Here is a 15,486-nt window from a genome sequence, read left to right on the forward strand (position 1 = left end):
TTGTCAAGCCATAAAAGGGCTCGCTCAGAATGACAGGCTTGTGAAACTATCAAAGTCACGGTCGTCGTGAGAAAGTGCCCGTGAGCGTAACGAAGAGCGAGATGTCTCTGATCTCCGGTGTCCAAAACTTACTCGAAGAGGCCGATCATGTTGCATCAAGGTGGTGGTTTGCCTTGAGACATTGCAAAGCGAGAACTGTGATAGGACATTGTTGAAATTGGCGTGCTCGGATGAGTCAGTCGTAGGCTACTGACGGACAATCAGCTGACAAAAGCGTCTTCCGCGACCGAAATCCGAAATCTCGCATAGCTTTAGCAAAGTTCCCGGCCAGCCCAAAGTTACTTCATTTGATCCGCACGTGTCCAGCATCGGTAGGCAAGCTGCTACGAGTATATCTACAGTGAGACCCTTGTCCTCACTATTAATTGCATAGATGTGGGGAGTGTCCTCGTCCACAAATCCTTCATCTGGGATAGCGACCTAGGTGGTTCCAGCGATGTTAACAATACAGCGTGTACGTCGATCCTCACACCACTGGTTCCCGTCCATTTGCTTACTGGTGCCAGCTTTTCATTTACCCCGTGAAATCTTTACCACCAGTTGAGGTATCCTCGGTCGAACTGACTAATGAGGGGCTTCGCTTCGATAGATGTTTCGTCCTGGTCAATCCGCCCACTGATGGTTCTCGCTTGGCCAAATTCCTCACTATCAAGAAGGTCTTCAAATTGTGCCTGTTCAAGACTGCGATAGATGATTCCTGGACCAAATTGACCATTACTCATCTTCATGCCAATCCCCCATCATCAATCACCGTACCACTGACCCCGTCGCCGCTTTCGCTTCTGGCAAATGCGACTTATGAAGTCAGTATTTTTGGTACTACTGCGATTGGGATCGACCTAGGGGACGAGTCGGCTGCTTTCTTCTCCAAGCACCTCAAACAAGACGTCCGTCTTCTAACGATAGGTGGCACGGGGCGTCGCGATATTCCGGGGGCTGCTTACGTCCCCACCCAACGTGATGCCCTTTCATTAGCAATCCGTGATGGTATGCAGCCACAGCGCATTCGCTTTGCCGATGCTGCCCCTTTATCAATTACATCAACTGCTTCAGAGGAGGATGTTCGATCACGTCTTCCCAAGGACTATCAGAACGAGGATGTGATTCGCCGACTCAGGCCAAATATTCATGTTGATGTACATGGGGAGCTCCCGCCCTATGACGAAGACAATTGGTCATCGCTACTAGTCAAAACTCGTCTAGATGAAGCACAGGAAGTTACAATCAAGTGCATTTTCCGAACAGTGCGATGCCTCAGCTTAAATGCTGATCCAGATACCGGCGAAATGATTCACCGCGACCGGCAGTTGTATGGACTCCTGGCCAAGGATAGGAGGGTGAACGACAAGTTTCCTCGTAGGTGACGCCTCAATTCTGCGGATCGAGACAAGTTTCTGACATTTCAGCAGACAAACCCGTTTTCGGTCAGTATGGTTTCGCAGGGCCTTCCGGTGCAATCTTGCGAACAGGAGACAGGATTCACGTCACAGAAAGGGTGCAGCATAAATGAGTTGAGGGGCTTATGATACCCTGCCCTTATTGATTTACGGGCGTCCACCTAGGACGCAACAAATGGGTAAGATATCGGCATGTGGACGGCGACCAGAAGCTAGCAAGTTCAGGCAAAATGGAAACCTCAATAAGATGCTGACAAAGTCCTACACCGTCGAACAATGACCAAGACTCATATGAGAGCCGCCATGACGAACCAGCAAGCGTGTTGGTAAGGATGGTCACGGGTGTTCCCTGGTATATGGTTTCCTGGAAGCATATATGAGTCCGATGGACACAGTCAACTTGCGCTCAAGACACCTGTCGACACCCATGACTGATAATGCCATGGCCGCTTGCAGCGCCAGCATAGCATGGTGGACCTACAGAGACCCAATTCTTATACCATATTGGGATGCAGAGCTGCTCCCCATGATCGAGAAGGATACTGGGCAAACACTGCAAGCACTTGCTACCTGCCAACGAAGTCCATGGCCCGCGGCATGCTTGGGGGTTATGTTGCCCGGGGATGACAGTGGGTGTCTTTCACTCATGGCGACAGACAATCTCCGGTCAGACTTCGTGGTATTTCGAGATACTTTGCAGACGCCTTCTCACAACTCCCCATTTGTCACCAACAACGACTCGAAACAGTATCCAGCTTGAATAATGAGCATACCTATCAGAAGCTACAGCCGCTACAGCCGCTACAGTCTCAACGGCAGACCGAAGACATCGCCACAGACGTATAATTCATGTTCCAGCTAAAGATATATATTGTTACGGATAGGAGGGCGGTTATGTTGAGACGACTATCCAGAGTAATGAGTAATATTGAAGTTGAACGACTCTAGAAGATCTTGCTATCAAAAAGACACGATAAATAGCTGGAGGCCGCCGTAACCACCGAACAAAGTCATGTGACTACAGGGTCACCTTACATCACGTGACAATAACGTGACACGCACACAGAAATAAATATACGTATCACAAAGAGAAAAAGACACTGGTGACGACATGCTTGGTTCCTTCTTTCTCCTTTTCGAAATTATTTCACATTAACATTGAGTGACAAGGTCGTTCATAGAGCGCTCGCACGTCGCAGTTGATTCTTACTGTGACCCATTTTTTCAACGGTCATGAGCGGGCGTTCTTACTGCATACAGTAATTTGCAGCGAGAGCGAACGCTTCTGGTGGTACTGTCTGTGCTGTGCGGTGCGTGATTATCTGGACAATCTCTCGGATGCAGAGTAATTGCTGTTTCGAGGTTGAGTGATGGAGGCAGTCTTGAAGAAGTTGATTATTGCTACTCTACTCCATGAGTGCGAAAGTCCACATTGGTAAGTGTCGACCGAACCAGAGAGGAAGAGAAATCCTGTTTGGCAATTCGCCTACCTCGCCTGTCGGGTGGACTAGTTAGAAGTCTTCTAAGCCTAAGTCGCTAAAACAGGTACGAGACGAGTCGACATCCGAAATGTTCGATTTATCAAGGAAACAGATCGGTATGTGTTATAGTCTGACGCAGGATTCGATCTTCGGAGCAGTCGTCGTTTGTATTGACCATCGCGACCAGAAACAATTTCCGAGACAACAACGCGTCGAGGCAGAAAGCAAGATCCGAGTCTGACAATTCCAGTTTTGAGAGTCTTGCGGGAGATTTTGGTGACGTCAACCTGGCCAATGCTTAGGTCTTTGTGGCCTTCGCTAAACTCCTTCTAGCTTTCTCAGCAGATCCAAGTTGGGATATGCCAGTTCTAGGGCGTTGGCACATCGGTCCGAAAAGAACCCCAACGTCAAGTTTCGTCTGTGGAGTGTCCATTCACGTAGTATTTGTTGTTGGCTATTCAATCCGCGTAATCTTGGAAGGCGAATGGATTCATCTGGCATTCTCGGTAGGTTTTAAAAAGGCCACTGTGCCTGGCAACGGTGAGTCGCTGTTGGGCATCAAGCGCCTTGGAAGCCCCTTTCTCCTGAAACCTGTTCCCTGTCCACTGCCTCACTCGAGACTGGATGACAGCCTCACTTCCCAAGTATATCTATACGCATCTCACCTGAGGTTTCTGTTTTGCCCTTCTTTGAATAGAATCAACGTTTACACACATACACCACCATGCCGACATCATCGATACGAGTAATCGGCATTTCCACCGAGGAATTCGACTCCAAGGATCAGTCGAAGCAAAAATCAAGTCCAACTTTCAGAGTTCACGGGCGACTCAATGTGAATAGTCAAGTTGATGCATTCGACCTGGTACGGATCGACCTACGTGGTGCTATCAAGACTCGGATTGGATCGAAGAACGCCATTGAACCACTACCTTCCTCGACGCTGGTGAAGAGCCACTTGGACTTCAAGCCGGCTTATAATGCGTCACGAAATGCCACTGAGGACCAACGCCTTGACTTTATGATGCAGCTTCCCAGTAGAAGTTCTCGGCAAGAAAAGTCCAAGGATGCCACAAATGGCTCGACGAATGCTTTCGTTCCCTCGCTGTCCCTGGCTGCATCAACATATATCACCAGAGTGACCGCCCTGAAAGACCGGCATCTTGTGGAAGGATCTTGTCAAGTGGTCTACTGGCTAGAGGCAGAACTTGTTCAATCAGGTTCCGAGAGGATTGTACGCAAATTGAGTTGTCCAGTCGACGTGTCATCTTTACATGTACCTCTAACTGTTGAGGCCATCGACGAAACCTCCGTCGAGCAGGTCATTAAGCCCAAATCTCGAAGACTGAGCAGAGTCTTCAGCTCGGTGCCAGAGCCACAGGTCTCGGTCAAAATGCCACGCCAACTTGGGACAATGTCCTCGGCCTCAGCCAAGTTTGCCACAGGAAGCCGCCATCTGTCTGTCCCCGTCACCGTGACCCTCGACCTCCCGGCTGGCACTTCCCACCAGACTCTGACCTCGCTGGAGACGAACACGCTACAATGCTCCATCAGAACACACTGGTATACCAGTAGGACATTCGGAACATCCAGCCTGTCACACTTCGAAGGCAAGCAATTAAACCCGGGCACCGTCATCCGCAACACCACGCTATCAGGACAAAAACTCGAACTCAACTTCCCTCCGCTGTACAACTCGACCACGGATGGAAACAGCAGCACGTCGAAAAAATTCTCCACCTCGACGATGATCGACCTCATCCTCCCCGAATCCATCTCCAGCCCTACGGTGTCGACCGAGTTATTAGACATCGGATACTGTCTCGACATGTCCATGAAGTTCGCCTTCGACACCAACGACTCGATCATGCGCCCTTGCACCGCCGACTTTCATCTACCGGTCACGCTGTCGGCCGCTCAACCCACCATCATGCTCAACTTGCAACGATCCGCTCCCCTCGCCGGTCTGGTCGAGCAAGGCCTCGTCGTGGCCCCTCCGCCCTATATCTCATGAATGAAGGAACGAATAATGATTTAAGACAGCATAGCATTTCTACCATTGGTCATACCCTGCTATACGGAAGTATGCACGTCGGTATATACTTGTCTTGGCGGGCCTCTTTGCGAGCGTTTTTTCAATAGCGTTGATTATCTATGTCTGTCTGCTCCTTTGTATATACCCCCCATCTATAGATCATGATCGCCTGGTATTTTGTAGACAATGACCCTAATCTATGTCCATATCGAATGCCATCAATGGCAAATAAACATTTCTAAACTTTAAGTGTCCACACCTCTCTCTAAAACAAGTATTACTCGACCACCCTGTAGGCAGTTCAAGTGCACTTGCAAAGCCATGCAAACCCACCTCCGGCACGGGCGACGAAACGACTCGAAAGCCGTTGCTGGGCTAATCACTCCTACTCCTTCTCATCGACAACGAGACAACAGGGCCTCGGGGTCTCCACTCAATCCTTTTTCCTGGTGCCCGAAGAGTGGGCATCGGGCGAAACAGGGCAGTCCCCAGTGTGGTCAAAAGCCCAACTAAGGCTTACTAGTTAGGCTTCTCTCCACAATGATCGTCCCAGGCGACCCAATGCTTTGGGCTCAGCCTCCCAACTTTGCGGCCAGACCGCGTAATAATTCCGTCGATCATCCATTCCGTCACTTGTTTCGCTACACGACGTCCTGCTGTTCCTGGATTCCGAGAACCCCAGTCACCCCACTTTTTCCTTGCAAGTGGTAATCTGACTTTCGTGTGAATGTGACTTCGAGCGGTAGTGCTGTGGGTGACCATGTCGTTAGAAAGTCTAACGGTATTGTTGGTGCATCACAAGCTCATTGGTGTGTGGATGTGCTTTTGTCCTGCATTGTCATTCTCGACAGGGCAGCCGTACTCATACGTGCGCTTCTGGGCGTAAAATGTTCAGTCTGAGCAGGGTGGGGGTATACTACACCGCTTGTCGGGCACGGGGAGTCCTTGCTTGCACGACTCCTCATTCTATCATTTGCAACCAAGCACAGGCAGACAGATGATTATGCTCATCAAGGCGAACGAGGCCTGGACCTCTTGCTGTCGAATGATCTTGTCGATCATGACAGTGGGCACGACGCCTTCAGCAATCATCCAAATGGCGAGGGCGCCCGATAGGAGCCATTGCCCGATATCCACCTCTGCTCCTTCTCAGGCGCAAACCTCCAGCGGCCATGAATGCCGCGCAGACGACTGGCTTCCGCTGGGTCGAGCTGGTCCAAGAGACTCTCCACGACGTCTTCCGAGGCGACCGCCTCACCTGAGTCGTCCACTTTGGTGAAGAACATGGTCTCCCAGGTCCGCCCCTCAGCTCGTTCCCTCTTCCGCATCTCACGCTGTGCATTTTCGAGCTTGGATTTCTGCTTGACCACCTCGCCGTGGTCGGCCTTTCGGATGGCTTCGAAAGTCCGCGCCCACGCTTTCTGTGACTCCCAAGCATTCTGTTCGCTTACAGGTCTCGTGGACATCGGTGCTGGTGCGTTCTTGGGATCAGAGAGATCGAACACCTCGACTTCTTTGCCCTTGGAATTCGAGATGGTGAACTTCGAACTCCAGCTGCCTGATAATGTAAAGATTGCTCTTGGATTCTCGGCTTTGTCGGTGGTGCGGTAGACTGAGGCCTCGAAACAATTCCTCTCACCTCCCCAAAACCCTTTCCCAACGAACCGCATCTCCGCGGTATAGCCACTGGAGCTCAGAATTTTGTAGGTGCCATTCAATTCTGGCCAGGGCACACCCGATATTATACTCCGGGCATTCACATCTGGTAAGGGCAACAGATATGTCTCATTGTATTTGTCGACGGTCAAAACCGCGTGGCCAGACTGCCGAATCATGATTGACGTGCCACAGAGTGTCGTCGCTTGGGTCGAATACGCCTCGGCACGTACCCCGTCGTCATCTGCTGACAGAAAGCATGCTGTAGTAGGTGGATGGTGTGAGACTTGTTCGGCGATGACTCTGACTTTGGAGCCGGTTGCCTTTTCGTCGGTAATATCCTGATCGCTAAACTCGGCAAAGAACAGTTCACCCAAGTAAGGATTGAGAGGCTTCTTCAATCCTTCTTTCACCGTTCGTCCGACATAGTACTGCCGTTGGAGACTGGCGAGGTATAGTTTCAGAATCAAGAGTATCCGCTTCTCGGGGTCTGATTCATGCGCGGCAGCCGTGAACAAGAACGGTCTTTCGGCCCAATATGACGGGAACTGCGTCAGGGACTGGGGCGCTAGGATGAAAGGCGGGGCTGTGATATGGGAGATATCACCACTGACCGTGGCGAGGAATGAGAGGAAGTCCTTAAGGGCAGACATGTTGCCCAACCTAGCAACCATGATTGTCAAGCTGATGTCTGGAAGTGCCTGGGTGTGATAAATAGAGGTGCAATCTGGTATTTCAGTCTAGACAATATGTTGTACGCCCAAAGTGACTGCTGGTGCGGAGAAAGAAGCTGAGATCTCTTGGTAGATGTAAAGAACCCGCTTGGACTAAACAAGAAGCCAAGCATGCGATGCTGCTGTGGTTGGTAAAAGATAGTGCTTGCCAAAGCAATGATGGAAGCGATGGGGAAGAATAACACTTGACTAAGATCTAGGCGTGCAGTCGGATGTCTATATATGCATATATCGAAAGATGAGAAGAGGAGGGCAAACGTACAAGGCATGCGTCGAGCCACTATTTGCAGTATCTTCCTGGATCGATGGCACTGTCACTACTTCCTCCTGACTTACTCGTAGCATCGTCTCGTTTCATCACATGCTGCATTTTATCCATTCTCCGCGCGTCTATAGCCCAGTGCTCCAGACCGGGTAAAGTGCTCGCGCAGTGTCTTCGAGAAAGGCTATCATCTGGCCGAGTCGTGGTACGCGGCCTGGTGAAACCCTCCATGCTGGGGAGATAAGCTTTCCATTAGACACACATTGAATGACTACGAGGGTGTAGAAGAGCCTAGGACTTCTCCCGAGTTAGAGAGGGGTTTGAGAACGAAGTTTGGTTTCAAAAATAGGACTGGAAACTGGAGGCACAGGCCCCCGGTGGCGCCAATGATGTGATGACGCACCGGGGGCCAATGATGTGATGACGATTCGACGAGATCAAACGTGGCATGTGCATCTTGAAACAGTTTCTGCTTTACGCGCGAAACCCCATCCCCTGCCTAAGAAGCCTTATCGATTGTGGTCTATAGGGGCGATATTATTACTCTACTTACTGGCCTTGATCTTCAAAGTTCTCAAGCCCTGCTATCGTTATAATTATGTTGTAGTTTTCAACGTGCTTACTCAATACCTGGAAGATTGCGTACACGGCCTCATCTCGCTATGCTAGCATGCTGATGTCGAATCATCTCTCTGTCCATTGATCTACTGATTACTGACAAGCCCTGAAAGAATTCCAGAATTCACAATCTAGTCGCCCACGAGCACAGCCTCAAATGATGCCGCAATCACTATGACCACCCATAAGGTTTCCTCCGCTCAAATTCCTTGTGAGGTAATATTGCGCATCCAAGAAGGGACAAGAGTACGCAGAATACGAACGAGTGGCAATGCAAGCTCAGCCAATCCCCAAGTACTAGTACATCTGCAACAGGCTGAGCTGGCATTGTGGTCAATTCCTATTGAGACTCTTCGGCGACTCTCCGATCAATGCTGTTCTCGTGGCGAGTTCGACTGTACTGCACAATGGCACAGAGGTTCGAAAATAGCCCAAAGAGCCAGATTGAAATGAGAGCGAGCAGCACTCTGGAGGGGCAATGGATCGCCTGGTTCTCTCCAATGGGCCATTACTGATAGTTCCTTACCTGCCTTGAACGCGCTCCTGCCCTGTGATGACACTGCGATGTGAAGCCAGGACATGACAATTACTGGCTACCGGATACCGAGAGGCCAGAGATACTCAATTTTGGTTTGGATAAGAGACACAGCAGCGTGTAGCCTTACTTCTGTCCAGGTATGTGCATGGCATGGTTGGATGTGAAAGATAAGAGACATCTGGTAGCCCACTCTTTGCAACTTACACTTGCCGGATGGCGATGCCACCAACAATGCAGAGGTAGAGTGCATCGAAGATCTGAATGCTGGGGAAGAACTTTGCCAATACATTGGGCACATTGTTCCTGTCTCAGCTAGAAATCTTGAACCTCATATCCGACATCGTTGCACCTTGGATGAGGCTGCTCATGAGTGGTTCTCAGCCTGGCTTGAATGGCCATGCACGTGGGCATGAGATCGTTGCTCAGGTGAAGAAAGGGAGGAACAAAATGAACCGGGTGATCGGAGAAAGGTGGAGATTGAGATTGGCAATGGGAGACGGGAGACAGGTGAGAATGGTCTACACAGGCTTGACAGTGAGGAGATACAGACAATGATCCAGGGGGAACTGATAATGACAAGATGCTCATAGAGAAAGGGGGAAGTGTGAGTCCAAAGTCCATGCTCTCAGGCACAGCAGCTCACAATGCAATCGGCGCCTCATGAGTTGCAGCTTGCAACTTGTCTGCCCACCGACCGAATCCATGTGATGCCTCTGCCTCCTATGAGCCTCCCTAGGCAGATAATTAGGCGCAGGAACTTGACCCCTGCTGCAAATTCGTGTTTTATCCAAACCACTCCCTATTCGAAAAAGCGAAAGAGCATTTCACTGACTTGTGCCTCTTGCGCCTCCATTTGTACCGTCTATATTCCGTGGGCCACTTACAATCATCACAGTTGGATAGTAGAACCCTTGAGAAAGCGGTAGCACTTACCAAGGGGCTGCTTTGTTGCTGGTGTGTTGATCGTCGCCGTTTCCATCTTTTGCCACTGGATTTAATCATGCGATCACGAAAGCTTCCCAGAACTGGTTAACGGCTGTTGCGAATACAGATTCCAGTAACGTCCATTACGCGTAAAAGTTCGATGTCAAGACTCTCAATCACCTACCTTGATTCACTCGTATACCCGAGCAACCAGCAAATGCAGAGCAGAAAGCCGATGGCCAAGTAAGCCACGGCTTTGAGTACGGGCTGCCAACACCGGGTTAATTCGATAGTGCTATGCATCGACCCCAGTCAGCTGCTGAACCCTGTATCTTCCATGTTACCATGTACCAAGTACAAAAGACACAATTGAACAGCATAGAGAGGGATGAGAGTATGCAAGACGGTTCTAAAGCGATCGGCCCGCGGATAAATCCTCAGACAATGGTTGCATTTCTTAAACAGTGCACACCACTGGGCCCGGCAAAACCCACCGTCCAAATACCCATCGCCGTTCTTTACCTTTTCAAATCCGGGGAAGGGACTGCGAGAGCACTGCCGTATACGGTGTGTGTTCATTTTCAGGGGCCATCTCGAGTGTGTGCTCCGTAGTCCGTACGAGTCAAAGGAGACCACGTACGGATCAGCCGCCGCTCAGGCATGACACCAATCTTGCTCAAATCCCTGCCTGGACGGCAGTGTTGCAGTCGTGTATTCGTAGTTTGTAGAAGGATGACGACTTGACAAATCTACCCATACCCAGTTCCAACTCCCCTACTTTCGCAATGCAAGTCGACATCGCATGGCGTTTCTCATACGGGGACGCCATACGGATGGTCGTAAAATGACCAAATGAAATGGCATCGCTTAGGGATTGAAGTATTTTCCCTAGCCCTCTGTCCGATTAGATCAGTTCTGAGATAAGATGTGCCTCTGACTATATCTCAGCTTTCCCAATCTCCCATCGTCGTCCAATCTGTGCAACGTGCCCTTCCAGAATTTCAACGGTGGCAGATAGGCTGGAGAGAGAGGGGTAGACTAGTTAGTGTAGGGATAGTCTTCCCTGCTAAATAGCCGATCACCATTTTCACCGAGATTGGGGCGTCTCTTTTCTCGATTTCTTCAAAGAACCACGTTGTTGCACTTGCATGGCGTGCTGACCGTTAGAGCCCTGGTCTCGTTAGCTCCAAAGTGGGTAGCCTAACTATCGTGATTCGTGTGAGGAGTGGAGCAATTGACTCTGTACATTAGGTCGCCTCGTAAAGGGAATCTACTCGTAGGAGACTGGCTTGATGCAGTTTGTGGCTTCACTCGGTTAACGACAAGAGTAGGAGTACTCCGTACCTCTTTTTGTTCTGCAAGTCCCAATTTGTGATTCGTCGGCGTGTTTCTAAACGACGAGCTTGGATTGGAAAAGTGCCAGGTACGGGCAGCACGACCTGCCCAGCTAAAAGCAGGCACGGGACATGGGCACACCCACCAGACTCCGGCAGGGTCGGTAGGATAAGCAAAAGAGATTAGGCAGGAAGATCCGTCGGAGTGACTCGCGCTGCAGCACCCAGCAGCAGCTAACCAAAAGTTGCGACTCTCCAGGTTCCAAGTAAGTAAGTGCCCTCGGGACCACGACTGGCGAGTCGGCCGCGACTGCATCAGAAGCTTGCGAGACTCTGAGCGAGATTGCACCTTTTCTTGAGGGCCAAGGGGCCAACCATCCGTATCCCACGTGATGGATGTCGCACTCGCTTTGCTATCGGTTCAACATGTCATTATTCTCGATCCTTCGTGGTCCTTCCCAATACGACCGTCGACCGATAGGTACCGATGAGCTAAGTTAGTATGCTTCCCAGGTTGCTGCTTTCAAGGTTTTGACCAACCGGTGCTGGATATTACTGCCGAATTGAACCCCGGTATGTATATCTTGGTACTCCGTGATTGACATAAATTTACCAACGGCTTACTGGGGTTATTCATGTAGTCGAAAAATGCCAGGACTTCTGACAGGCCCGAGGTCTGACATTATCCCAGACGATCAATGCCTCGAATGGCCTCGATGAATCACAGCCCGTTCTCGTTGGAGTTTGGGGCATGGTTTTGGTGGTATAATGTTTTCTTGTCTTCCAATTGGAATCACAACTAACTAGTAGGCCAGTGCAGTCGAGCCATGCCGACCACCATTTTGGGGCCATGCATTATCACAGAAAGCTACAGATTGGGCGATGTGGGTTTGAGTCAAGCATCCACAGGGCTCACAGCTTCTCGCACAAACATTGCCTATATTTTGTTTGATCCATTGCAATGAATCTCCGGCCACTAAGACCTGCAGAGGAAATGGGCTAGCACTCTCCATGCTTCTTGCCGATCTTCCAAAATGTCCCACAAAGGAAACTTTTTTGGTCGAGAAGTTCCTGCTCCAATGGACAGCCCTCAATACTGACGAAGGGGAAAAAGAAGTCTTTGCGAGAGAGGAAAAACACAGAATTCTTTTGGTTCCGACCACTCAAGCTATTCCAGCTTGACCAACAAAACTGCCCCGAACTTTTTGAAGGCTCTAAAAACCCCCTCCTTTACCTGTGTAGGTTATTCGTCCGTTCGAACAAACCCGGTAAAGATTTCCAAGGATGAAATCGTCTAGATGTCATTTCGATCATAATCGTTCACGGTGTAGCACACCCATCATTAAGTCGTAATAGTAAACAATAAGAGAACATTGGTGCTGTGATCAGCAGCAGACTCCGTGAAGGAAGTCTAGAAGATGGTACATGTAAAATTCAGATGTCGATCAGTTCGGGCTGGCGGCAGGAAACAAAGAGTAAGACACTCGAGTGTTGCGCCTCGGGCGAGAGTTTGCAGTGTTTGCCCTTCTGCGGCCAGGTGTCTTACTTCCCTCGGTGCCGGGAATTGAGGACTTCCTCTCTGGTATAGTAATTTGAGAAGCTGAAGCAACCCTGTCGTGTCTCTTTGCTGTTGTGGCAAAAATATCGTTGGGCATTGTGCTTGTTGTAGGTGATGGTTGAGACCCTTCACGAATGGTATCTTGACTACCATCTCTGTTGCGTGTGTCTATCGAGGAAGTTGACCCTCGAATATCGAGTTTCTCCATAGAATCTCCAAAATTGGCGAGATGCGCAAAATCAGACAAGCTTGTGCTTGAATTTGAAGACCTTTGAGTTCCCATCATCGAAGAAGCGATAGAGAGAATAATGCTCTCCTGTGAACTTGACTTGCTCATCGTAGAATTGGGAGTTCGAGATAGCGTAGAAGAAAAGGAAATACAAGGATCGAAATGGTTAGGGTCGACTGTCGGACTGACAAAGTTGTTGGCAGCCAACGAGACGGTTGGGACATGGGGCAACGAAGCGATTCCAAGGCCAAGAAGTGGCGACGAAGGCTCATCGTCACTCTTGGACGATGCAGAGGCTAACTTTGTATCAATGAAATGCCGGCCAACCGTCGGGTATGCTTGCATCATAAGTGGAGTGGAGGCAGATGAAGATGCTTCTTCCATATTTGCTTGCTCAATAATCAAATACTTCTCATTGAGGCCGGTGGAGGGCTTGGATTCTGTAATCACAGCAGAGTCACTTGAATGTTGTTGAGCTACTTCTTCAAGGTCAGTGGCATGATCCCATGAATAGTCAATAGCGTCTTCCCAATCCTCAATTTCAATCGGTTTCACTCCGATGGAGATACGCTTCTTCGTAATTGTGACACTTGGGTCAGGTGTCAGAGCGGTGGTAGGTCGTTTCTGCTCTTTCATCATTAACATCACGTTGTTGAAGGCAGCATCAAATTGAAGTTCTCCAGATGACTGGCTCCGCCTTTTATTTTTTAGAGAACGTGATTGTCCTCCAGATCCTGTAGAGGTGCGCAAAGGATTTGGCAAGATGGGCGACGAAGAGACAGCATCTGCAGCCCGCTCCTCTTCTTCAGGCACACCTGCCAACACATTGGGTGGTGAAGGAAGAGGAGCAGTAGGGAGAGGCAACGCGATATCATCTCCGGTCGAAACTGCATGTACCACATCCGGAAGTAGCGGCAGAGGCTTCCCAAAAACACTGGTACGAGTATTGGGGCCCAATGATGAAAGCCTGGCGTCTGACCGGAATGGAGGACTCACATCGCTAGCAGTCACCGATAGCCTGGTTGGGCGAGAGAAATTCTCCATGGAACGAGACATACGGAAATCTGAAGGACTGTATGGCGATTTCAAACCATCTTTCGGGGGTGGTTGCGGCCGAGGAGGTGTGGTTGGTAGTAACGGAATAGCGTCTGTTGTAGGAGACGTCGGCTCAACGGCATCTATTTCGACAACCGATTGAACTTGTTGGATGTCAGTCACTGGTATTCCTCGCACTGTCTCTTCTGCCTGTTGCTCTGCTCGAACAGAATCAAAGTCGGAAACCAATTGAGTCCTCGTGAGGCCATCGAGGCTTTGGAACTGGCCCTGGTCTGCATGAGTCAAATGCTGGAAAGCAAATGGTGTTGATATACTCTTCTTGAGCACAGGCCCTGATGAAACATTAGCACTATATATATAGCAAATTCTCGCACGACTCACGCTTTGAGTTGATTGTGGATTGTCGCTGGAGTCTAAAGGTGGATGGTAGTTCCTGAGACCGAGTATCAGATCCACTGAAGGAGTCCTGAGACGGAGACGGTAAGAGGCTGAGCTTGCTTCCTTGTCGCTTCAGCATGCGGGTACCTCTTGATAAAAGACTTTTCGTAGTAATTTCCTGTCGGTCGGCAAGAGGAAGGACAACATCAGCGAAACTCTGTTGTGAAGAAGGCCTAGAAGGTAATTCGTTGGAGGCATCGGACAGCGATCGCGCGTAAAGAGAGAAGGACGATGTCACCGTGTTAGTCCTTGATCGTCCGCGATATTTTGGCGATCCGTCGCTCGTAGAGGATTCGAAACTTGAAGGATCTTTCATCAGTTCGTTCAAAGCCTGCCTTGAAGGTTCCGACCCATCTTTCGAAAACCACTCCTGGGTGATGTTGTGCAGCTTGTCACTACTTTGTTTCGAGTGACCATGACTCCATGGGAAGCGACCCATCTAGACGGTTGGCAGTGTGACTAAAACGTGTCGACAGAGACAGGATGCAATATAAACGTCCTCGACCAGAGCGTCTCTCCACAACGACGTTGAGAGAGGTTGTGAGTGTTATTGGCAACGTGGTTGCCTTGTGAACGGGCGTGATACGAGAGAGATTGAGGTTCAAAGCTAGAAGACTTGTCAATCATTCTATTGGAGTGATGAGGGCCTCATAGACCGTAACAGAATTGGATCTGACACTTACCCGAGGCTTCTCAGTCGCAGGTTAAAAGTTTCAACAATAACTCGCAAGCCCGTGCGTTCTTTTCGAAGTGGCAGGGTGATGTTTCATGAACCCCGAGGCACGTGTCCGGAATGTATTTGCTTCACTGAAGATAGATTGGGTTCGTAATTGCAATGTCGAGGTGAGAGACGACAGAACGAAAAGTGAAGGTCATCTGCAACAAATGGTTGCGTGGAGAAAGCAAGAAACGAAAGGAGCGTAAGTTTGTTACAATGCACCCGGTATACAAGAAGTAGATGTCGTTAAATGGGGTGGGAGCAGAGATGAATAATGTACAAAGGGTAGATGCTGGTCAGATACTTGTTAGAGGGAGAGTATCAGAAACATGTCTGGGGGGATTGAGCAGAGATATTTGGGATCCTGACTGGACGAGCGATTGGCAGACAAGAAAAGTGGTGGTGGTGGAGTGAGGGCTGTCCTGTCGTTGAGGCCTCAGGACACGGA

At 49.7% G+C, this 15,486-nt stretch overlaps 4 protein-coding genes across 4 annotated transcripts; 2 read left to right on the forward strand and 2 right to left on the reverse strand.

Annotated features, from left to right (window-relative positions):
- Positions 1–496: 496 nt before the first annotated feature.
- Positions 497–1,566, forward strand: LTR84_000907 (uncharacterized protein; the record flags this gene model as incomplete). Its single annotated transcript, XM_064844536.1, has 4 exons — positions 497–514; positions 567–1,416; positions 1,467–1,488; positions 1,551–1,566. 4 exons carry the CDS (start codon positions 497–499, stop codon positions 1,564–1,566), a joined length of 906 nt encoding a protein of 301 aa, XP_064712396.1.
- Positions 1,567–3,662: 2,096 nt separating this feature from the next.
- LTR84_000908 (uncharacterized protein) lies at positions 3,663–4,952 on the forward strand (the record flags this gene model as incomplete). Its single annotated transcript, XM_064844537.1, has 1 exon — positions 3,663–4,952. One exon carries the CDS (start codon positions 3,663–3,665, stop codon positions 4,950–4,952), a length of 1,290 nt encoding a protein of 429 aa, XP_064712397.1.
- A 1,109-nt stretch (positions 4,953–6,061) lies between these two features.
- LTR84_000909 (uncharacterized protein) lies at positions 6,062–7,303 on the reverse strand (the record flags this gene model as incomplete). The annotated part of the gene is made up of 1 exon (XM_064844538.1): positions 6,062–7,303. One exon carries the CDS (start codon positions 7,301–7,303, stop codon positions 6,062–6,064), a length of 1,242 nt encoding a protein of 413 aa, XP_064712398.1.
- Positions 7,304–12,484: 5,181 nt separating this feature from the next.
- On the reverse strand, positions 12,485–14,759 carry LTR84_000910 (uncharacterized protein; the record flags this gene model as incomplete). Its single annotated transcript, XM_064844539.1, has 2 exons — positions 12,485–14,214; positions 14,264–14,759. The coding sequence occupies 2 exons, from the start codon at positions 14,757–14,759 to the stop codon at positions 12,485–12,487; spliced, it is 2,226 nt and encodes a 741-aa protein (XP_064712399.1).
- Positions 14,760–15,486: the final 727 nt, after the last annotated feature.

This window comes from Exophiala bonariae (assembly GCF_035927105.1).
Source record: "Exophiala bonariae strain CCFEE 5792 chromosome Unknown scaffold_1, whole genome shotgun sequence".
In the NCBI taxonomy this organism is placed as follows: domain Eukaryota; kingdom Fungi; phylum Ascomycota; class Eurotiomycetes; order Chaetothyriales; family Herpotrichiellaceae; genus Exophiala; species Exophiala bonariae.